We start from the raw sequence: 24,298 nt of genomic DNA, 5'->3' as shown, positions 1-24,298 counted from the left end.
ATCACATTTTTTAATTATGTTTTCTATATACATTAATACATTTCAGCTATATTTGCAGATGTAATTAGAACAATTGGCAGCCATGGAAATTCTAAAAAAAGATTTTAGTTTTTGTTAAGTCATTACCTTTACAAAACTTTCTTCATATACATGAATTGTGGCAATATGTGCTTTTTAATGTGCATTATACTTCACTTTGAGCCTGATTTATCAAAGCAGATGACCAGAAGCAGGGAATAATCACTGCAATATGCATATATCCCTGGTCATGCAATGAGCAGGTGGCAGTTGCAATCCCTAAACCTATCTAGTGTATTGTACATTGATGTCCAATGCATACAATGGTTCCTTAAGATTTTATTTTAAATTAAAGCCCAATTCCAGAAAAAAAAAAAAAATTCCCATGCAGTGGGGCCATGCCCAGACTGCATGGGTCAATTGTTTGTTTATTCTAGGGGTAAACACAAAGTTTATACTCACCAGATCTGCAGATCCTCCATGAAAACTGTGCTTCCCCACGGTCCAATGGTGGACTGTTTCTGTCTATGGAACGTGCTCTGAGCATGCTGATGTCAGGAACATTTCTATTTTCAAGACCTCTGGAGCATGGGAGTGCAGGATCGGCCTTGTCCAGGGAGGATCGGTGGATCAGGTAAGTATATCTCCACTATCCTCTCCCCTAGAATAAAACAAGCAGGTGACCCATGCAGTGTGGAGCTAGCCCCACTGCACAGGGAAAAAAAAACATTTTGCCTGTAGTTTAGCTTTATGTTTTGTTACAATCCACCATAAAGAGAACCTATTGCCAGAATATTTCAACAACCATCACCCCCCCCTCCTTGTGTGGACAATCAAAAGCCATAAGGATACTGCTGGGCGCTGTCATTTTGGATATGATGCCAGCAGCAGCAGCAGCAGACTCAGAGCTGGCACATTTCTTCTATCTTGGATGCTACATAAAAGATTACATAGGGTGTTGAGGAGAGGGACAGATGAGTTTAGGCAGTACGAAGGGTAATTAGGCACTCTCAGAAGAGGACAGGGCTATAATGTGCATGCTGGGAGGGCATTGCGATAGGAAATGTACTCTTCCTGAAGTAGTCAAATTTGCCAGCATGTTGGTTTGATAAGCCCATTTAAAAAGTTAACAATGTTGAGACCGAAAAATATAAGGCTGGGTTCACACTAGCTGGGGCCTCGGCTCACAGCAAGGGTCCGGTGTATCTCTGTTCTGCGTTTTAGGTGCAAATCAGGTCCACATTTTTGCCTGAATTGGGACCAGCAGACTCACATGGCCCTATTCCAGTGTGTTCTGGGGCAACCCCGGAGGTGTGTGAACCGGCTTCATTACGAACCAGGCACACTCTCCTGTCATGTGACTTGGAAGCCATATTGTAATTGAATGCAATTAAAAATGACCTTTCCTTTTCAATGTATAGTTCTGTAATTTTCTGTAAAATTCAATGCAATGTGACAACTGTACACCATTGGTTTATGGAACACCCTCCGAACTGTCATTTTCTGCTTGCATTATTGGCTCACTGATTTTCCCAGTAGACTGCACAAAGATAAAAGATCAGATTTTAGGCATCTTATGCAGCATATATTTCATTTCAAAGGGTTAATAATCTCTAAAGGGAAGCAGACCTTCCAGCTTTCTTCATTAGAATCCTGTAAGTGCATCAGCTGATGAATAATTAAAAAGTCACTCCCATTCACATTCACTCTGCACACAGCAAACAGCTTTTTCGTCAGTGCAGAAACAGGTAGGACTCTGCAACAGAGTCTGTTAGACCCCTTTCACACTGGGGCACTTTGCAGGTGCTACATTGCTAAAAATAGCGCCTGCAAAGCACGCTGAAGGAGCCGCTCCATTCACTCCAGTAGGAAAGCACGAGGGCTTTCACACTGGAGCGGTGCACTAGCAGGACGGTAAAACAAGTCCTGCTAGCAGCATGGTTGGAGCGGTGAAGGAGCGGTGTGTATACCGCTCCTCCACCACTTCTGACCATTGAAATCAGCAAATCATCTGCAGCAGTGTTTTAACCTTTTTTCGGCCACTACCGGGGGTTAAAAGCACCCCGCTAGCGGCCGAATACACCCAACGGTAAATGGCCAACGGACCCACCACCCCAGTGTGAAAGGGACCTTAAAGAGGAAGTAAACCCTGATGGGTTTACTTCCTCTTTCATTCCCTGCAAAGGTAAAGCATAATGGACTACTATGCATCGCATAGTAGTCCATTATGTGCCACTTACCTGACACAGGAGCCAGCGAAGTCACCGCTGTCCCCTGTAGTTCCAATTGTCCATCTTCTTGGTGGGTCTCGCTGCGCCGGCGCTGTGATTTGCAGGAGCAGCGATGACGTCACTCCCGCGCATGCGCACGGGAGCCGACACTCGCAGCATATCGCTGCGATCTGCGGCTTACCCAGGGCGCCTGCGCTCAGCTGTCTATGGCGCATTCGCCGTAGACAGCGGTGGCTGTCTTCAGGTAAATATCTCCTAAACCGTATAGGTTTAGGAGATATTTCTTGGACCTACAGGTAAGCCTTAATCTAGGCTTACCTGTAGGTCAAAGTGGTTTGTAAGGGTTTACAACCACTTTAAAGCAGTTGTATACCACTACCCTTTTTTTTCCCTGCAAGACAAAGTCATATTGTGTAAATATTCATACTAGCACATTATGTAAAACTTACCATAAAACAAAGCTATTTCAGCACCGCAATGTCAGCACTGCAGCCGCTCCTATCTTCCCCGTCTTGCTTCCGGGTTTTCAGGCTCTGAGTCTGTGACTGGCTGGAGCCGTGATGACTTCACTCCCATGCATGCGCATGGGAGCCGCCGTTAATGGCACAGGGCTCGAAAGGAACAGAATGGGTGGCTGTTCCTTCAGACCGCATGTGCCACTGATGTCACTGGCTGCATGTAATATAAATATCTCTTAACCACTTCAGCCCTGGACCAATTTTCAGCCTAAGGACCAGAGGTCTTTTTACAATTTCGCACTGCACTGCTTTAACTGATAATTGCGCAGTCATGCAATGTTGTACCCAAACGAAATTTGCGTCCTTTTCTTACCACAAATAGAGCTTTCTTTTGATGGTATTTGATTGCCTCTGCGATTTTTATTTTTTGCAATATAAATGGAAAAAGACCGAAAATTTTGAGAAAAAAACATATTTTCTACTTTTTGTTATAAGAAAAATGGAATAAACTCAATTTTAGTCATACATTTAGGGCAAAATTTATTCAGCCACATGTCTTTAGTAAAAAAAATGTCAATAAGCGTATATTTATTGGTTTGCGCAAAAAAAAACTAGAGTACATTTTCTGGAATTTACACAGCTTTTAATTTACGACTTTATCTCATTTCTTGAGGTGCTAAAATGGCAGGGCAGTATAAACCCCCCCCCCCCCAAATGACCCCATTTTGGAAAGTAGACACCCCAAGGAAATTGCTGAGGGGCATGTTGAGCCCATTGAATATTTTTTTTTGTCAAGTGATTGAATAATGACACAAAAAAAAAGTTGGCACTAAATGATATATTGCTCACACATGCCATAGTTATATGTGGAATTGCACCCCGAAATATATTCTGCTGCTTCTCCTGAGTACGGGGATACCACATATGTGGGACTTTTTGGGAGTCTAGCCGCGTACGGCACCCCGAAAACCAATCACTGCCTTCAGGATTTCTAAGGGTGCAAATTTTTGATTTCACTCCTCACTACCTATCACAGTTTCGAAGGCCATAAAATGCCAAAATAACACAAAACCCCCCAAAATGACCCCCTTTTGGAAAGTAGACACCCCAACCTATTTACTGAGAGGCATGTTGAATCCATGAAATATTTTATATTTTGCCACAAGTTGCAGGAATATTACAATTTTTTTTTTGCACAAAGTTGTCACTAAATGATATATTGCTCACACATGCTATGGGCATAAGTCAAATTACACCCCAAAATAAATTCTGCTGCTTCTCCTGAGTACGGGGATACCACAGGTGGGGGACTTTTTGGGAGCCTAGCCACGTACGGGACCCCGAAAACCAAGCACTGCCTTCCGGATTTAAATATAAAACGCTACCAAAAAAAAACTGTTAGTGATCGCAGGGATCAGGCCTGACTCAGCTGCAGTTATGTGTTTAGTGTTTTGTAAGTGACAGTGATCGATCGATACTGCACTTGGGTGGGCTGGGCGGAGGGGCAAATTGCAGGTGCTAGCAGGTATCTGGGCTGATCCTGCTAACAATGCGTTTTTTTGGAACCCTAAACTGCTGGGGACGCTAGTATAGCTCTGATCAGATCAGATATTGATCTGTTCAGATTCTATACCACTACGGGAGGTTTATGCTTTGCGCGTGGGTGTTAGCGGTACTGGCACTAACCTAGCGCTGCCTGGGGCGACGCAGACCCTGACCCTAAAACCTAATTGATAGCACCCGCCGGGTGATCAGGGGGTTAAACCTTTATTGGGTAATAAATGGTGGGTGCCCTGATGCTATAAAAAGCAAACTAACCAGAGTCACTGTAACACTTATACGGTGATCACTGGTGAAAGGGTTAACTAGGGGCAATCAGGGGGTTCAAATTTTTATTAGGTAGTATATGGGGGTCCCTGGCGCTATATAAAAACCTGACGGGGAACCTAAATAACTAACTGGCTAACCAGCGTCACCAGTGACACTTATACTGTGATTGCTGGTGAAAGGGTTAACTAGGGGCAATCAGGGGGTTAAAACCATTATTGGGTAGTATATGGGGGTACCTAGCGCTATAAAAACCTGGCGGTGAACCTAAAAAAATAACTACCTAGCAACACTAATGACACTAATGCAGCGATCAGAAAAATTATCGCTTAGTGACACTGGCAAAAGGGGGTGAAAGGGTTAACTAGGGGCAATCAGGGGGTTAAAACCATTATTGGGTAATATATCGGGGTACCTAGCACTATAAAAACCTGGCGGTGAACCTAAAAAAATAACTAGCTACCTAGCGGCATCAGTGACACTAATGCAGCGATCAGAAAAACGATCGCTTAGTGACACTGGCAAAAGGGGGTGAAAGGGTTAACTAGGGGCAATCAGGGGGTTAAAACCATTATTGGGTAGTATATCGGGGTACCTAGCGCTATAAAAACCTGGCGGTGAACCTAAAAACATAACTAGCTACCTAGCGACACTAATGCAGCGATCAGAAAAATGATCGCTTAGTGACACTGGCAAAAGGGGGTGAAAGGGTTAACTCTAGGGGCAATCAGGGGGTTAAACCTTTATTGGGGGGTAGGGGGCTACCCTGGACCTTACACTAACTGCCCTGACAGTTTTTACTGTCACAACTGACACTGAATGCAGTGATCAGTAAATAAATGATCACTGCAATCAGTGACACTGTGACTGGGGGGGGGGGGGGGCGTTTGTGTGCCTACGTGTGCCTACGTGTTAGTGTAGTGTTGGTGCACACTTACTTTCACTTCTCCTCGTAGTCCGGTCAAAAAGACCACCCCGAGGAGAATGACATCACTTCCTCCCTGCCTGTGTTTACTATACACAGTGGGAGGAAGCTTCTCATTCGCCAGGAGCGATCGAGAGGGGATGGCCAGAAACCAACGGCCATCCCCTCATCCCGGATTGCTCCTGCAGTGAAACGGACCGCGGCATCCAGCGGAAGGGGGTCCGATCGGACCCCCCACCCGCTGGAAGGCAAGCACGTACATGTACGTGCTTGTGCCTGTACATGCCATTGTGATGACGTACATTGGCATGCGACGGTCCTTAAGTGGTTAAACTGCGCACATGTAGGAGATATTTACACTACCTATAGGTAAGTCTTATTATAGTTATAATTATAATTATGCTTCATATTTAAAATCCCTGATATATACATTGTTCGCCTAAAAAAAATTGAATTATTCTTTAAATTGGTGCAAGATATTTTTCCAAATTAATCAATTAACATATACAGTATATCATGTGCTTAGAACAATGGCTACAAATCATTATTAATTAACAGTGTAGATGTTACAGTTTTGGCAAGTTTACAGCAGATTGCGATCTAATCTGTTTTGACAGTGTTTCAGTGTTTAGAACGTTCACAGATTCACACACACCATAGTCATTTGTTCAAAACATTTTCCTGAAATGCATTACTAGGAAATGTTTACAAAAAACTGTCTTTGTAAAATGTTTGCTTTTGAAAAACAATTGAAATAGTGTAGAACGATTCCCGACTATAATAATCTGATGACTGATTTGACTTTTTTCTGTTACCTACAGAGCAATTTACATATTCTAAGAGTATCTGTGACAAGATGATGAGTGCAAGTCAAGAGGACGATACTTTGGACACTTTCCTCCAATATATAGAAGATATGGGGCTTAAGGCTTATGATGGCCTGGTAATACAGAATGCTTCGGACATTGCACGGGAAAATGATCGCTTGAGAAATGAAACAAACCTGGCTTACTTAAAAGAGAAGAATGAAAAACGTCGGAAGCAAGAGGAAGTTATTAAACGGTAAATATAGCTATTGGAAACTAGCGTGAATCTTTATGTTTTGCAGTTTTCTTTTATTTAACATTAAAGCGTTATCACTCCAGCCAAAACTTTTTTTTCTGGTTTTGGATAGAGTGAGGAAGGGTTAGAACCTTTATTAGGTTTGCGTTGCGTTCTGTGACCCATGGGGAAAACTATCACTTACCGATGGAAACAAAAAGTGTGAAAACTATGGAGGCACCGTCACAATTTGCTATATGTGAGCTAACTTAAGGTAAACCCTGTCAAACCATGGGGGCGTGCAAAGTTCAGTAAAGTAAAGCAACCAGTGATCAACTCTTGCTGTAAGAGTTTGCACAATAATATACAATATAAATGTGTATATCAAAAAACATAAAAAAAATGTGATATAAAATAATATTCTGGTAACATGCTATGTAATCAATTATATGACACCCATGTGCAGCAAAATCCAAGTGCAGATACAGTATTATACTGATATATTGATATACTTCTCAGATATAAGGTTCATAAAAGTTTGAAAAACTCTTCTTTGTGAGTGTTCAGGTAAGAGTGATGAGCATCCAAGCACCAAAAAAGGTCTCCAAATCGTGACACAACCACTTTAATATAGATGCAGGCTTACCAAAAATAGTAGACCCTATAACTAAAGAGAGGCCAGGTGAGCATGTGGCCAAACACCCTGGCCGGGGTATTTACAGGACTCTGCCACAAGATCCACTCGGGGGTAAGCTGTACTTTTTATCACGCTGGCATCCAAATGAAACCACAATCAACATAAAGAAAGATGCTCCACATAGTGTAAAACCTTACTAGTTATTTTATGGAAAAAGTAGATTGCACTTACATATCAGATGAATATGAATTGCATAATAAAATTTTCCAGCTGGCTAAAAGCACAGTAACGTCCTGAACTTTGTGGAACACGCAATGACATCAGCATGTTGCACTTCTCTACGCGTTTCGTCACACTTGATGTCTGGTGGGGCACTGCTGCTTTCCATTATCATTTTTTTGATTGCACTATTTTCTATCACTGCGATTTGTTGTTATTTCCAAGCGCAGTTTTTGACCTGGTATAGTAAACTATGGTTCTCTGTCAGAGAAACATTCTAACACTGAATCCTCAGTGGAATCACTGAATGATCGTTGTATGAGAAACTGTTGATAGGAGTTGACATCTCTTTCAAAGTAGTTTCCCATAAAGCAAATACTGATCCATGCAAATGTACTCCCTCTAGGATTCCTATGATGTGGGGGGTTATTATTTATCTTCTGTACCATCATGAGAAACAATATCCCTGATATCTTCCATTTCATTAGAAACACTTTTCTGTATTAGATCCCCATGGGAAGTTTTATTGTTTACAGAAGAATAAATCTAGATTTGTTATTCACAACAAAATAGCAATTAATCTGAGCTGATTATTTTTCAATTCAAGGCTTCAAGGACAGTGATTTGAAATGTAGACTAGATACCTTTGCTTTGTTTTGTTGTTCCTATGGCAAAAACCAACAAAGGCTGTATCAACATCAATACCACGATCCTAATTTTCATCAGTGCTTCAGTGTTTCTCAGAAGAACTTTCACAATTTTTTGTTTTTGTTTACATTATTGAGTTTCCGATGGGACAAAGTAAATATAGTGCTTTTTCACAACTCTCTAGGTGTCCCATAACACTAACTGCAATGTTGGACAGGACAATCCCCCTTGGCGCACAGGTGCCCCATAACACTAACTGCAATGTTGGACAGGACAATCCCCCTTGGCGCACAGGTGCCCCATAACACTAGCTGCAATGTTGGACAGGACAATCCCCCTGGGCACACAGGTGCCCCATAACACTAGCTGCAATGTTGGACAGGACAATCCCCCTTGGCGCACAGGTGCCCAACACTGCAACTAGCAAGGAGGCGGCTGCTTTGTTTGTAGTACCCGTCTTCAGTTCCTGACACATGCCCAAGGCAAGGATTGGCAAGTGGAATGCAGCAGAAGATGATGTTGACATGCAAGACCTTCCATGGGCAACTCAATAACAATTCTTCTTTAGCCACTTTTGTATATTTATGTGAGCCCATAAGTAGATAGCCAGTGGCCATTGCTTGACCCATCATGTTTTACAGTTTCAGGCAGCAAATGAGAAAACTACAAGGCAGAACTCCTGACTTGATCTGATATCAGTGCCATACATCATTATCCATTTTAATCACCTTTCATCAAAAAATCATACACTCTTCCCAGAGAGACTTACCTACAGAAATAGATCATGCAGATCATTTTGTAATGTTACTTGCGATACACCCGTGGATGCACCCACAGTCCGATTAGCTGTGAGAACCTCGGCAGGGGCTCTCACAATTAAAAGCATTATGAGGCTGCTGGCTCTCGCATGTAATTGCGGCCATTTGCATGTAATCTCTCATGAAGTGATTACATGTGAGTGATCGGACACAGGCAGTCTGGGGTCGCTGGGGTTCTCTCATCTAATTGAAGTGCAGGTGCATTAGCAGGTGTGAATGTAGCCTCATCTTTTTTTTGTTAGTCATTGGTTGATCATATCAAGTATTTCTGTCAATGCTAGATCTCTGATTAAAGATGAACACCGGCAAGCAGTTAAAGTGGAGCTCCACCCAAAAATGGAACCTCCACTTATTTTCTTCCTCCTCCCCTCTGGTGCCACATTTGGCACCTTTCAGGGGGAAGGAGGGAACGGGGACCTGTTTTTGACAGGTCCCGTCCCCACTTCCGAGGCTGATACCAAGTCAACCTAAGACACCTACTTTGAATAAAAAAAAGAAACACAATTAGCACTGAGCTGCATTAACTTGGGTTTTCATATCTGCCTGGAGTTCACTTTTGGAAAGCCATAATATGTTTGTATGTCCATATGTCTAGCCAAAAATGTGGCATATCATATCCATGACGCAATAAGTTCTGTTTGATCACAGAATTCCTTTGCATGTTTAAATTCAGCAAAAGTTCCAGTACTTACTGTTTAACAAGTGTCACTGAAAAATCTTTTTGACAGAATTCTCAGTTACTATGGTAACAGCAAGTATTTGTTATGTAAAACTGTTATAAAAATTATACTGCTATAAATACATCAGTGATTTTTGTACCACTGTTTAAAATGTATTCTTATACAGAAAACAGACCAACCCAGTTATCTGCTTTAGATACAACTTATGTTATATAGTTACACAGTTAGTCTGGTTGAAAAATGACACAAGTCCATCTAGTTCAACCAATAAAAAGGGAAAAAAATGATACAATCCTTGATCCAGAGGAAGGCAAAAACCCTAGTAAAGCATGATCTAATTTGTGCCAGCAGGGGAAAAATTCCTTCCTGATCCCCCAAGAGGCAAATTTGATATTCCCTGGTTCACCTTTACCTGTAAATGTTATGCCGCGTACACACGACCAGACTTTCCGGCAGAACAGGTCTGATCATGTGTGGGATAATCCGATCATTTTTCTTAAAAAAATTCAGACGGACCTAGAAATAGAACACGTTTCAAATCTGTCCGACGGACTCAATTCCGATCGGGAAAACCGTTCATCTTTATGCTGGTCCGACGGACCAAATACGACGCAAGGGCAGCTATTGGCTACTGGCTATTGAACTTCCTTTTCTAGTCTCGTCATATGTCATTTAGTGATGGCCGAACGGTTCGCCCGGCGGTCGTTTCGCGGCGAATTTCCGACATTCGCGGTCCGCACGTTCGAACGCCTTTTTCCGTCGTTCGCCGCGGCGGACTTACGTGTTTAATGTATACAAGAACTTTAACCTTTGGTGACACGTTTATCATGTGATACAGGACAGCCAATTGAGACATGACAGCACATGGACACTTGTACATTCCCCCTAACCTATAAATACACCCGATCCGGTGGCCATTTTACATTCTTTCTTCTGTTAAGATAGGGACAGGTTCCTGTGTGGAGTAGGGAGAGATAAACCACTAGCTATTTGGTACACAAAAGTTCTTTTCAGGACTGGTATAGGTGTTAGGTGTTGATAGGTTTGCTGTGCTGCTGATTCTTGCAGCAGCCTGAGTGTCTTTTGTTAGTTTAGAGAAAGGGAAAGGACGGTGTATGCTACAGGGACAGCCAGATTAGTCTTTCATCATCATCATCATCATCATCATCATTAGCTGTTACTATCAAGGTCCACAAAAGAGCTGTTCCAGTAACCACTAATCGTTCTCTTTTTTTGCCAATTTGTATAGGGACAGGAAGGAAGCAGTGTTGTCAGGCAGTGAGGGTAATTTTAAAGACTTGCTGTTATTATTAGTTCCACAAAGGTTCTTTTCAGGACTGGTATCAGTGGTACAGTAATAGGCTTGTACATGTATAATATTCTTTCTTCCAAATATAGAAAGGATATTATACTTGACTGCTGCCCTTCTGCTGCAGTCTGCTAAACATTCACAACTCACTTGTTCCACAAAAGTTCTTATAAGGACTGGTAACTTGGTATAGGGTGCTACGGTACATAGGCTTGAGTGCGGTACAGTCTGCTGTTCTGTAAGGACCGCTATCGGTCCACAATAGATAGGGTTGACGTGCACCACTGCTGACCGCTGCCCTATACTGCAGCAGTCCTTCAGCGGTATAGGGACTGACGTACAGTCTGCTAATCACTAACACACAACCTGCTTGTTCCACAAAAGTTCTTATAAGGACTGGTAACTTGGTATAGGGTGCTACGGTACATAGGCTTGAGTGCGGTACAGTCTGCTGTTCTGTAAGGACCGCTATCGGTCCACAATAGATAGGGTTGACGTGCACCACTGCTGACCGCTGCCCTATACTGCAGCAGTCCTTCAGCGGTATAGGGACTGACGTACAGTCTGCTAAACACTAATACACAACCTGCTTGGTCCACAAAAGTTCTTATAAGGACTGGTAACTTGGTATAGGGTGCTACGGTACATAGGCTTGAGTGCGGTACAGTCTGCTGTTCTGTAAGGACCGCTATCGGTCCACAATAGATAGGGTTGACGTGCACCACTGCTGACCGCTGCCCTATACTGCAGCAGTCCTTCAGCGGTATAGGGACTGACGTACAGTCTGCTAAACACTAATACACAACCTGCTTGGTCCACAAAAGTTCTTATAAGGACTGGTAACTTGGTATAGGGTGCTACGGTACATAGGCTTGAGTGCGGTACAGTCTGCTGTTCTGTAAGGACCGCTATCGGTCCACAATAGATAGGGTTGACGTGCACCACTGCTGACCGCTCACCTATACTGCAGCAGTCCTTCAGCGGTATAGGGACTGACGTACAGTCTGCTAATCACTAACACACAACCTGCTTGTTCCACAAAAGTTCTTATAAGGACTGGTAACTTGGTATAGGGTGCTACGGTACATAGGCTTGAGTGCGGTACAGTCTGCTGTTCTGTAAGGACCGCTATCGGTCCACAATAGATAGGGTTGACGTGCACCACTGCTGACCGCTGCCCTATACTGCAGCAGTCCTTCAGCGGTATAGGGACTGACGTACAGTCTGCTAATCACTAACACACAACCTGCTTGTTCCACAAAAGTTCTTATAAGGACTGGTAACTTGGTATAGGGTGCTACGGTACATAGGCTTGAGTGCGGTACAGTCTGCTGTTCTGTAAGGACCGCTATCGGTCCACAATAGATAGGGTTGACGTGCACCACTGCTGACCGCTGCCCTATACTGCAGCAGTCCTTCAGCGGTATAGGGACTGACGTACAGTCTGCTAAACACTAATACACAACCTGCTTGGTCCACAAAAGTTCTTATAAGGACTGGTAACTTGGTATAGGGTGCTACGGTACATAGGCTTGAGTGCGGTACAGTCTGCTGTTCTGTAAGGACCGCTATCGGTCCACAATAGATAGGGTTGACGTGCACCACTGCTGACCGCTGCCCTATACTGCAGCAGTCCTTCAGCGGTATAGGGACTGACGTACAGTCTGCTAAACACTAATACACAACCTGCTTGGTCCACAAAAGTTCTTATAAGGACTGGTAACTTGGTATAGGGTGCTACGGTACATAGGCTTGAGTGCGGTACAGTCTGCTGTTCTGTAAGGACCGCTATCGGTCCACAATAGATAGGGTTGACGTGCACCACTGCTGACCGCTGCCCTATACTGCAGCAGTCCTTCAGCGGTATAGGGACTGACGTACAGTCTGCTAAACACTAATACACAACCTGCTTGGTCCACAAAAGTTCTTATAAGGACTGGTAACTTGGTATAGGGTGCTACGGTACATAGGCTTGAGTGCGGTACAGTCTGCTGTTCTGTAAGGACCGCTATCGGTCCACAATAGATAGGGTTGACGTGCACCACTGCTGACCGCTCACCTATACTGCAGCAGTCCTTCAGCGGTATAGGGACTGACGTACAGTCTGCTAATCACTAACACACAACCTGCTTGTTCCACAAAAGTTCTTATAAGGACTGGTAACTTGGTATAGGGTGCTACGGTACATAGGCTTGAGTGCGGTACAGTCTGCTGTTCTGTAAGGACCGCTATCGGTCCACAATAGATAGGGTTGACGTGCACCACTGCTGACCGCTGCCCTATACTGCAGCAGTCCTTCAGCGGTATAGGGACTGACGTACAGTCTGCTAATCACTAACACACAACCTGCTTGTTCCACAAAAGTTCTTATAAGGACTGGTAACTTGGTATAGGGTGCTACGGTACATAGGCTTGAGTGCGGTACAGTCTGCTGTTCTGTAAGGACCGCTATCGGTCCACAATAGATAGGGTTGACGTGCACCACTGCTGACCGCTGCCCTATACTGCAGCAGTCCTTCAGCGGTATAGGGACTGACGTACAGTCTGCTAAACACTAATACACAACCTGCTTGGTCCACAAAAGTTCTTATAAGGACTGGTAACTTGGTATAGGGTGCTACGGTACATAGGCTTGAGTGCGGTACAGTCTGCTGTTCTGTAAGGACCGCTATCGGTCCACAATAGATAGGGTTGACGTGCACCACTGCTGACCGCTCACCTATACTGCAGCAGTCCTTCAGCGGTATAGGGACTGACGTACAGTCTGCTAATCACTAACACACAACCTGCTTGTTCCACAAAAGTTCTTATAAGGACTGGTAACTTGGTATAGGGTGCTACGGTACATAGGCTTGAGTGCGGTACAGTCTGCTGTTCTGTAAGGACCGCTATCGGTCCACAATAGATAGGGTTGACGTGCACCACTGCTGACCGCTCACCTATACTGCAGCAGTCCTTCAGCGGTATAGGGACTGACGTACAGTCTGCTAATCACTAACACACAACCTGCTTGTTCCACAAAAGTTCTTATAAGGACTGGTAACTTGGTATAGGGTGCTACGGTACATAGGCTTGAGTGCGGTACAGTCTGCTGTTCTGTAAGGACCGCTATCGGTCCACAATAGATAGGGTTGACGTGCACCACTGCTGACCGCTGCCCTATACTGCAGCAGTCCTTCAGCGGTATAGGGACTGACGTACAGTCTGCTAAACACTAATACACAACCTGCTTGGTCCACAAAAGTTCTTATAAGGACTGGTAACTTGGTATAGGGTGCTACGGTACATAGGCTTGAGTGCGGTACAGTCTGCTGTTCTGTAAGGACCGCTATCGGTCCACAATAGATAGGGTTGACGTGCACCACTGCTGACCGCTGCCCTATACTGCAGCAGTCCTTCAGCGGTATAGGGACTGACGTACAGTCTGCTAAACACTAATACACAACCTGCTTGGTCCACAAAAGTTCTTATAAGGACTGGTAACTTGGTATAGGGTGCTACGGTACATAGGCTTGAGTGCGGTACAGTCTGCTGTTCTGTAAGGACCGCTATAGGTCCACAATAGATAGGGTTGACGTGCACCACTGCTGACCGCTCACCTATACTGCAGCAGTCCTTCAGCGGTATAGGGACTAAGAGTTTTGTCACAGGGTCATTTAAAAAATGACATGCAGAGGAAGAGGCAGGCCCTTCCGCAGGGGTGGTAGGGGTAGGGCAGGAGCAACAGGCTTGAGCCAAAGTGGGAAGTTGCAGAAGGTGCGTTCAATTACTTTAAAGGATGCACCAGACTTGGTTGAGTGGCTCGCTCAGCCTTACTCTTCTGCACCCTCCTCATCCTCTCGATCTGCACCCTCTTCTTCACTCTCTGCTATGTGCACCCCCAAAGACACTACCACCAACAACACGACCACCACCACCACCACCACATACCTTCCGCTTGAGTCACTGGAATTATTTTCCGATCCATATCAAGAGGACATTTCTGATGCGCAGCCACTCTTGGTATTGGATCAGGAAGAGGAGGTAGCAACAAGCGCTACTCAGCAGTCTGACGCCAGTACCCAGATCAGCCCAAGGAGGAGGTTGGTCCCCGGTGTTGCTGCCTACTCTACTTATAGCGGTGGGGAAGGTGACGTTGATGATGACGTGTCTAGTGATGTCACGTGGGTGCCCACAAGAGAGGAAGAGGAGGGGAGTTCAGAGGGAGATATGGACCAGCAGATAGGGAGGAGAAGCAGCAATGACTTACATTGCACAGCAGGGACAAAGCAGACTGCAAATGTATCAGGAGCGAGTCATCGACCATGTACGGTCACATCTGGCGCTCCCAGGACACCGGCACATGGCTCCGCAGTGTGGGCTTTTTTTAACGTGTCCGCTGCTGACAATAGCGTTGCCATCTGCAATCTTTGCAGTCAACGCGTTAGTCGCGGTAAGCCCAATACTCACCTAGGGACGACCGCCTTAAGAAGGCACATGAGCAGCCATCACCGAGCCCAGTGGGAGCAACGGAACACACAAAGCCACACTGCAGGCTCTCACCGTCCAGCCTCGTCTTCTACTTCTCCTTCTCCTCTCTCCTCACAATTGTCCTCCACTCCACCTTCCATCACGCCAAGCTCACATTTTTCTGCAAAAAGGCAGGCTTCCGTGGGCCTAATGTTTGAGCGTAAAAAAATGATGACGCCGGATAACCCTCTTGCCCAACGGTTGGCGGCTGGCTTGTCAGAACTCATAGCCCGCCAACTACTGCCATATAAACTGGTGGACTCGGAGGCCTTTCGCAAATTTGTGGCCATTGGAACACCACAATGGAAGGTCCCAGGAAGGAAGTATTTCTCAGAGAAGGGCATCCCAGAGCTATATGGCCATGTTCAGCGGCAAGTGAATGTATCTCTGGCACACAGTGTCGGTGCCAAGATACATCTGACCACAGACACGTGGTCTAGCAAACACGGGCAGGGAAGGTATATCAGTTTTACTGCCCACTGGGTGAACCTTCTGACGGCCGTCAAGCATGTAACCCGTGGCACCCGTGTAGATTTGGTTTTACCGCCACGGATTGCATGCAGGCCTGACTCTTCTTCTCCTCCTCCTACTCCATCCTCCTCCCTCTCCTCCTCAGCTGCCTCCTCCTTTTCCGCTGCTAGCGTCTCTTCCACTGCACCGCCCAAGCTCCCCAGAACCTATTCCACATGCCAGGTGAGACGTTGCCATGCCGTGCTGCGTCTGTTGTGCCTGGAAGCAAAGAGCCACACTGGCCCGGCACTCCTTTCAGCTTTGCGTTCACAGGCAGATGAGTGGCTAACACCGCTCAATTTGACAGTTGGTAAAGTGGTGTGTGACAACGGTGCCAATCTGCTTAGCGCATTGAAACAGGGCAAAATCACGCACGTGCCGTGCATGGCACACGTCTTAAACTTGGTCGTGCAGCGATTCCTTGTCAAATACCCTGGGGTCCAGGACATCTTGCGGCAGGCAAGGAAAATCTCGGCCCATTTCAGAAGATCTTACACGGCCATGGCTCGCCTTGCTGACATTCAGCGGCGACACCATCTGCCGGTCAGACGTCTTATTTGCGATTGCCCGACGCGATGGAACTCAACCTTCTATATGCTTGATAGGCTGCTCCAGCAGAAACGTGCAGTTAACGTCTACCTGTATGAACTCTGCGAAAGAAACGGTTCTGGGGAGCTGGGTTTTTTTTCACCGCGCCAGTGGCTGCTCATGCGCGACACATGCAGACTTCTGCGGCCATTTGAGGAGATCACCAAACTGGTCAGTCGCAGCCATGGCGCCATCAGTGACATGGTACCTTATGCCTTCTTTCTGGAGCGTGCATTGCGTCGTGTCATTGATCAGGCTGTGGAGGAGCAGGAGCGGGAAGATGAGGAAGTCGCAATGCTGGATGAATTCCCAGGGGGGGCTACTCTATCTGAGACAAGTCAACAACAGGAGTCTGATGAGGAGTCAGAGGAGGATGGTGCCGGGGCGGATGAGCAGGAGCAAGAAGAGCATGCTTTAAACCTTTCTGGGATCCCTGTTGTGCGAGGATGGGGAGAGGAGAATGAAGAGGACGACATTATCCTGGATGATGAGCAGGAGCCAGGCCACCACACCGCTTCCACTTTAGTGCAAATGGGGGCCTTCATGCTCCAGTGTTTTAATAGGGACCCCCGTATAAAAAGCATGAGGGTCAAGGACCAGTACTGGGTGGCAACGTACTTAGACCCCCGGTACAAACACAAAATGGCGGAAATGTTACCGCCGTCGCAGAGGGCTGTCAGAATGCAGCACTTCCAGGCCTTGCTTCGAGAAATGCTGCATTCTGCTTTTGCGTGCGCTGGCAGAGGAGCAATTCCCACTCCCAGAGAAGGATTTGCGGGTACCAATCCAACAGCGCCTGCAAGAAGAGGCCGGTTTGAAGATGTGTTGGTGACTTCGGATATGAGGTCATTCTTTCAGCCGACCCATCGACAGGTGTCATCCGGATCCAGCATCAGGGAACGCCTAGACCGTCAGGTGTCCGACTACATTGGGTTAACGGCCGATGTGGACGCTCTGAGGAGTGATGAACCCCTAGACTACTGGGTGGGCAGGCTTGACCTCTGGCCAGAGCTTGCCCAATTTGCAATCGAACTGTTGGCTTGCCCCTCATCCAGTGTCCTGTCCGAAAGGACGTTCAGCGCAGCAGGGGGGATTGTGACCGATAAGCGTACTCGCCTAGCTCACCACAGTGTTAACTACCTCACATTTCTAAAAATGAATGAGGCATGGATCTCGGAGGAATTCAACACATGTGATCAGTAGACCATGTATATGTCTATAAACAATTTTTGGAATCAAGCACACAGACCTTCTTAATTCATTTGGCTCACTTCCCTGACCCAAAAAAGCACACCGTACTATATGCCCCTACCCTCCTCTTTGAAGAGGTTGAGCGGTGTCATATTTCTACTGGGGCTGCTTATTATGAGGGGTTCCCACCATCCCTGTGCTGTGCTGACTTCCTCCTGGGTGTTCTTATTATGAGGGGCTCCCACCATCCCTGTGCTGTGCTGACTTCCTCCTGGGGGTTCTTATTATGAGGGGATCACACCATCCCTGTGCTGTGCTGACTTCCTCCTGGGGCTGCTTACGGTGCTGCTGTCAGCGCTGTATGTCACGGAGCTGCTGTCAGCGCTGTATGTCACGGAGCTGCTGTCAGCGCTGTATGTCACGGAGCTGCTGTCAGCGCTGTATGTCACGGAGCTGCTGTCAGCGCTGTATGTCACGGAGCTGCTGTCAGCGCTGTATGTCACGGAGCTGCTGTCAGCGCTGTATGTCACGGAGCTGCTGTCAGCGCTGTATGTCACGGAGCTGCTGTCAGCGCTGTATGTCACGGTGCTGCTGTCAGCGCTGTATGTCACGGAGCTGCTGTCAGCGCTGTATGTCACGGAGCTGCTGTCAGTGCTGTATGTCACGGAGCTGCTGTCAGCGCTGTATGTCACGGAGCTGCTGTCAGCGCTGTATGTCACGGAGCTGCTGTCAGCGCTGTATGTCACGGTGCTGCTGTCAGCGCTGTATGTCACGGAGCTGCTGTCAGCGCTGTATGTCACGGAGCTGCTGTCAGCGCTGTATGTCACGGAGCTGCTGTCAGCGCTGTATGTCACGGAGCTGCTGTCAGCGCTGTATGTCACGGAGCTGCTGTCAGCGCTGTATGTCACGGTGCTGATGTCAGTGCTCTGTATTACGGTGCTGCTGTCAGTGCTCTGTATCTCCTGCACCCTCTTGTTTGCCTACCCTGGTCCCTGACCTTCCCTCTCCTCCATTGCCTTCATTAGCTCCATAGTCCTGAATTGTCAGAACAATTTCCCAAATAAAAAAAAAATGCTTGTAGTTATCGATCCCAAATTCACCTCATACATGTATTATGCTATTGTCCAGGTGGTGGGACTACGTGCTACCCCCTAATAATTACCCCGTGGCCGCAAATTCGACCTAAAGGTTTGCGAAATTCGCCTCCCATTGAAGTCAATGGAGCCCGCGGCGAACGGTCGTTTTCGCGAACGTTTGTGTCCGTTCGCGTTTCGCGTTCGCGAAACGTCCCGTCGGAAGTTCGTCCATCACTAATGTCATTACGTTCAAAATGAACGGACTTTCGAACAGACTTTAGTCCGTTCATCTGTGGCCAAGTCTGTTTGTTTGGAAGTCCATCGTAACTCAGTCGAAAGTCCGTCGGGAAGACCGTTGGACCTTTTGTGCTGGAAAGTCCGGTCGTGTGTACACTCCATTAGTATTCAGTTATATTATGTGCATTTCTTTAATTTAGTTCTTTAAATTATTAAACATAATTGATATGAAACTGTTTCATGCACAGCCAGTTCTTGTATCTCTTACCAAACTGGATGTGAAATTATGAAATAAGAGTCATATTCATTGGGCAGGACCACTTGCCCACTTTCACCCCAAGGCCAATTCAGGCCTATACCTTCTGCTCTCCTGTGTACATATGGCAGGTTTTAAACCCTACTGCACCATCACTCTTTTCCACCCCATTGACTCCACAGTTCAGTCAGCAGCTGCTCCTTGTGGTTACAGGCTATTATTCAGATGATCTGATCGTACTCCTGAGGCCAGAGGGACTCGAGAGCTTAGGTCACTTGGCACAAGTTCCATTTGAGGGGTCCTCTACCCACCAGGAGGATAAATCTCTTCCTGCTAGCAACTTCTAGATCCTGACCCAATTTTTTCAGAGGATCTCTACACTGTTACAAGTCCAGCATATCATGAAGATATATTCTCATGTATGTTTACCTATGTTTCAGAAATATTCATTCTCACTTTACATCCTTCCATCCTCCATGACAACTTCAGCCAAAGCCAAGTCTTTCTTTTTTATGCTCATATTTCTAAGTCCTCACTCTCTTTAGGTCAGTGACGAGGGTCAGCTGTCTTAAGGCCCCTAGAAGGAGAGACCCATGAGGGGGAACCCTGTGCTTACCTTTCCCATTAACCTGTTGAATATTACCTGATAAAAGATGAAATCAAGTTGCCACAAGCCACTGCATTTTACTGCTGTTTGACAACATTGGCCTACAAGAAGTGGGTTAAATGATGATGGGTGTCATTCAACCTGGAAGAGGCACAGTATCGCTGGCTTGGGGAGTCTGTGCAGAATAGTACCACAAGCCACTGCATTTTACTGCTGTTTGACAACATTGGCCTACAAGAAGTGGGTTAAATGATGATGGGTGTCATTCAACCTGGAAGAGGCACAGTATCGCTGGCTTGGGGAGTCTGTGAAGAATAGCACCAAAAGATCGGTTGATTATAGTAGCTGGGGATGCTTTTGTGTTTTTTAAAACATGCTGGGGATAGTTTTTTTCATGTTTTACTGAGGTTGGAGTTAGGCTTTAAAGTAGCAAACAAATCATAACAGTGATGGGCCAGTAGTGAAGCATAGGAAGACATGCAGGGCAGGGTCAAGTGCAATTAAAGAACTAAATATTAATATAGTAGAAAATCCAAAATTTAGGGGACTGGGAAGGCTAAAAAAAAAACCCAGAAAAGCATGATCCAATTTGCTTCACCCTGGAGGCAATTTGGATATTCCCCAGATCGTCTACCCTACCTATAAGTGTTAGAATCCATTAAAATGTTGTGCTTTAGGAATGCATCCAACTTTTTTTTAAGAACAAATTACTGAGGTAGCCAAAATTATTTCTTGAAGGTGTCTATTCCACATTTTCACAGCTTATTGTGTAGAAGCCTTTCCATATGTGAAGGTTCAATCTGTTTTCCTTCAGGCATAACGAGTGCCCCCTTGTCCTCTGTAATGACCTAAAAGTAAATAACTCTACACCAAGTCCACTATATGGACCACTTATGTACAGTATTTATACATGTTGATCATATCCCCATTGAATCTCCTTTTCTCAAGAGAGAATAAATTAAGTTCCTCCAATCGTTTCCCATAGCTGAGCTCCTCAATGCTTCTTAACAGTTTAATAAATGAATAAATAAAGTCGCGCTATGGAAAAATCAGATCTCCAATGTGATAGAAATATGTGAAATAAAATTAAAAAAATGGAGAGAGAAAAGGAAATATACTGGGTTAGAGCTGCCTGTGCCTGAAGCCCTCACTTCCTTATTGGGGAGGAGAGGGAAATGAAAAGTGTGAAAATAAAAAAGGTTATGGCGCTAAACCCTATCAGTGATGAGGTGAGTTAACTTATCATCAAAACCTAGTGTTTATTTTTTATATAAAAAGAAAAAGAAAAAACTGTTGGTGATACCGTGCAGAGATATCCTAAAGCAATTTTATCCAAAGAAAATTGTGTGTGATTAATGTGGAGTCAACATTCATGTTCCATTATAATTAAAACCAAATTGGGTGTTAAATTATCCTATACGTATCAACCTACTAAAAACATGTAAACATTCATTTAAATGTGCAAAATGGTGGAAATAATGTTAGTATTCAACAATATGTTAGTTTAAAACAGATTGTGCAAACATGTGCAAAAAATGTGCAAAAAAGCAACTAAAGGTCAGAACAACCAAGGATCAGAAATAATTCAACCAAAAAATTGCATGAAGACGCAGAATGTGCAAATAGACAATAACTAAGGATCAAAACAACCAGGGGTCTGAAATATTTTCAACCAATAATCGCATGAAGACGCATCTGTGTCCAATATAAGTCCAAAATTAATATTTGGCTTGGTAATACTGCCTCTTCAGATTATTGTTGTGATTAGTACAAAAAGTCAATAGGGAATATTTGATTCACTCGTGCAAATAGTGCGGGTTTTCAATTAGAGAACTTCATCCCCGGTGCGCCACTCAGTGCTATAGTATGTGAATGCTCTCACCAGAGTTAATGCCCCTGTGGGGCTGGATGGACCTTCACAATGTAAGCCACTGTGTCGCTCTCTGGCTGCTGCTGGTGTACTGGGTGAAGCTTCGTTATTCCGTCCGTATGGTATCCAACGTTAATTATATAAGGAAAGACATATCCATAGTGTAATACGTTCTTAACCAAATCGTTCGTTTATTAATATTAAGATCTACTCACATTTTACATTAAAAGCATATGCGTATAGAAAAAACTCCGCCGTTCGTCTCAAACGAGTGCACACAACGTGGCCACGCCCTACGCGTTTCGTCACTACGACGTCCTCTGGAGCGGCCATATTGGTGCACCTTATTGCTTAAATAGGGTGCAGTGCTCCACTACGCCTGCGCTGAACTAGCAGCGCCATTTTGGGTGTGGGATGCCCTTACTCTGCTGGGGATGAACACAGTTACTCCCCCTATAGCGCCCTTAGGGAAGACAGATATAATTAGCCTTGGAGCACTGCAGCCTACCCATAAACCATACTCAATTTAGATGACATTCCTTAGTCTTTTCCATTTAACCGGACGTTTATAATTACTTCTATCTGGGGAATATTGAATAAGAAAACAAAAATGGCAATAAAAATACAGTAAATAAATATATGTATAGAAATACATATATAAAATTCACATATATAAAAAATTCATACATATATAAAAATTCTTACATAAGGGTATAAAGAAGAAAATCTCCGTAAATTAAAAAATGAAGTAAAACATATGGATAGGAAAAAATTAATTGAAGGCAAGGAAGTAAAACCAAAACAAAACCTCCATAACATCGCGTTCCTTACAGGGTATAACAGACAACACAAAGATGTGGAGCGTATCATCAAAAAACACTGGCCGATTTTACAAGCAGACAGCTCACTCCAGGCCATGCTGCCGAACAAACCACGGTTCATCTACAGGAGGGCTCCAACACTCCGAAACAAATTAGTAAAAAATGTGGTGGACCCACCAAAACAAATAAGAATCTCTGAGACCCTAAAAGGATTCTATAAGTGCGGAAACTGCCTCCCATGCAGAAATAGTAAAAAGACCGAAAAAAAGAAAACTACTTTTAAATCCACCTCTAATGGAAAAGAATATAAAATCAAAGAATTGATCACTTGTAATAGCTCCCACGTCACTTACGTCATTGAATGTCCTTGCCACAAGCAATATGTGGGAAGGACCACCAGGGAGTTAAGAGTCAGGATAAGGGAACATATTGCAAATATCAAAAAAGGCTTCCAGAAACAGTGTTTCCAAACACTTTAGGGATTTCCATAATCGGGACCCTGGACAAATGATTTTCTATGGAATAGACAAAATAAGAGGCCACTGGAGAGGGGAAGACAAAACGATCAAAATATCCAGGAACGAAACGAAATGGATTTTCAATTTAGATACCCTCCAGCCAAGGGGAATGAACATAGAATTAGACCTCAATTGCTTCTTAACTAACTTTTAATAGTTAACTGCTTGCCTCAGCATTGGATAATGCTGGACGAACATTCCGTAGTCGAATGTTATCCATACACATACATGATGTTACAGGATCCCGACAAGACCTAACCACATATATAAGTAGCCTATCTGCCCCAACACAAGACAATTCATGAACCTCATGGCCTATACTTTTGGGTTCAGGTCGAATGTTATTCATTCAAAATACATTAGATGTGTCGGAATTACAACAAGACTTGACTACCAGACACTTTAGGCATATGAGCGTCCCTTTATACACTTTACATTTACATTTAATTCTCAGTAGGTTAAAACATATTTTATATTTTTTAATTTCAATTTTACTTTTACAGTACGACCAAACAAAAAATAGTTTTACCCCCAATTGGGAAGTAATAATAATCGAAATTATCTAAAAGTCCCCCTGTTGGAACCAAACACACAGTCACAAATATCACAATCACCTATAGGACGATGCTAAATAGACCTTTTTAGTACCTCCACATACATTTAAATCTTTTTAAGAATTTTAATTTAATTTCTCCCGAAAAACTTTCCTCTTGAAAAACTTTCCTCTGGAATAATTTCCTCTTTTATATTTACATATTAGTATGCATAAAAAAAACTTTTTTTAAATATAATAAAACCTCTTAAATGATGTCACATAATTTTTATAATTTTTATAAATTTTCATGCGTTTTCTTCAGTATTAATGTGTACCCCCCTTTTTTATGTATGAATTTTTTATGTAAGAATTTTTATATATGTATGAATTTTTTATATATGTGAATTTTATATATGTATTTCTATACATATATTTATTTACTGTATTTTTATTGCCATTTTTGTTTTCCTATTCAATATTCCCCAGATAGAAGTAATTATAAATGTCCGGTTAAATGGAAAAGACTAAGGAATGTCATCTAAATTGAGTATGGTTTATGGGTAGGCTGCAGTGCTCCAAGGCTAATTATATCTGTCTTCCCTAAGGGCGCTATAGGGGGAGTAACTGTGTTCATCCCCAGCAGAGTAAGGGCATCCCACACCCAAAATGGCGCTGCTAGTTCAGCGCAGGCGTAGTGGAGCACTGCACCCTATTTAAGCAATAAGGTGCACCAATATGGCCGCTCCAGAGGACGTCGTAGTGACGAAAC

At 44.3% G+C, this 24,298-nt stretch overlaps 1 protein-coding gene across 1 annotated transcript in view; it reads left to right on the top strand.

Annotated features, from left to right (window-relative positions):
* Nucleotides 1–24,298, top strand: part of NYAP2 (neuronal tyrosine-phosphorylated phosphoinositide-3-kinase adaptor 2) — a 295,588-nt gene that overhangs the window by 49,567 nt on the left and 221,723 nt on the right. The window contains exon 2 of the mRNA XM_077488199.1: nt 6,281–6,521. Coding sequence (XP_077344325.1) covers nt 6,316–6,521 — 206 coding nt within the window. The 5' untranslated portion in view covers nt 6,281–6,315. The remainder of the gene's footprint in view (nt 1–6,280; nt 6,522–24,298) is intronic.

The sequence above is a fragment of the Lithobates pipiens genome, unplaced genomic scaffold (assembly GCF_037356315.1).
Source record: "Lithobates pipiens isolate NorthernLeopardFrog02 unplaced genomic scaffold, aLitPip1_a1.2 Scaffold_18, whole genome shotgun sequence".
NCBI classification, from domain to species: Eukaryota; Metazoa; Chordata; class Amphibia; order Anura; family Ranidae; genus Lithobates; species Lithobates pipiens.
The sequence above is the reverse complement of the archived record's forward strand: the minus strand, read 5'-3'. Positions and strand labels throughout refer to the sequence as shown.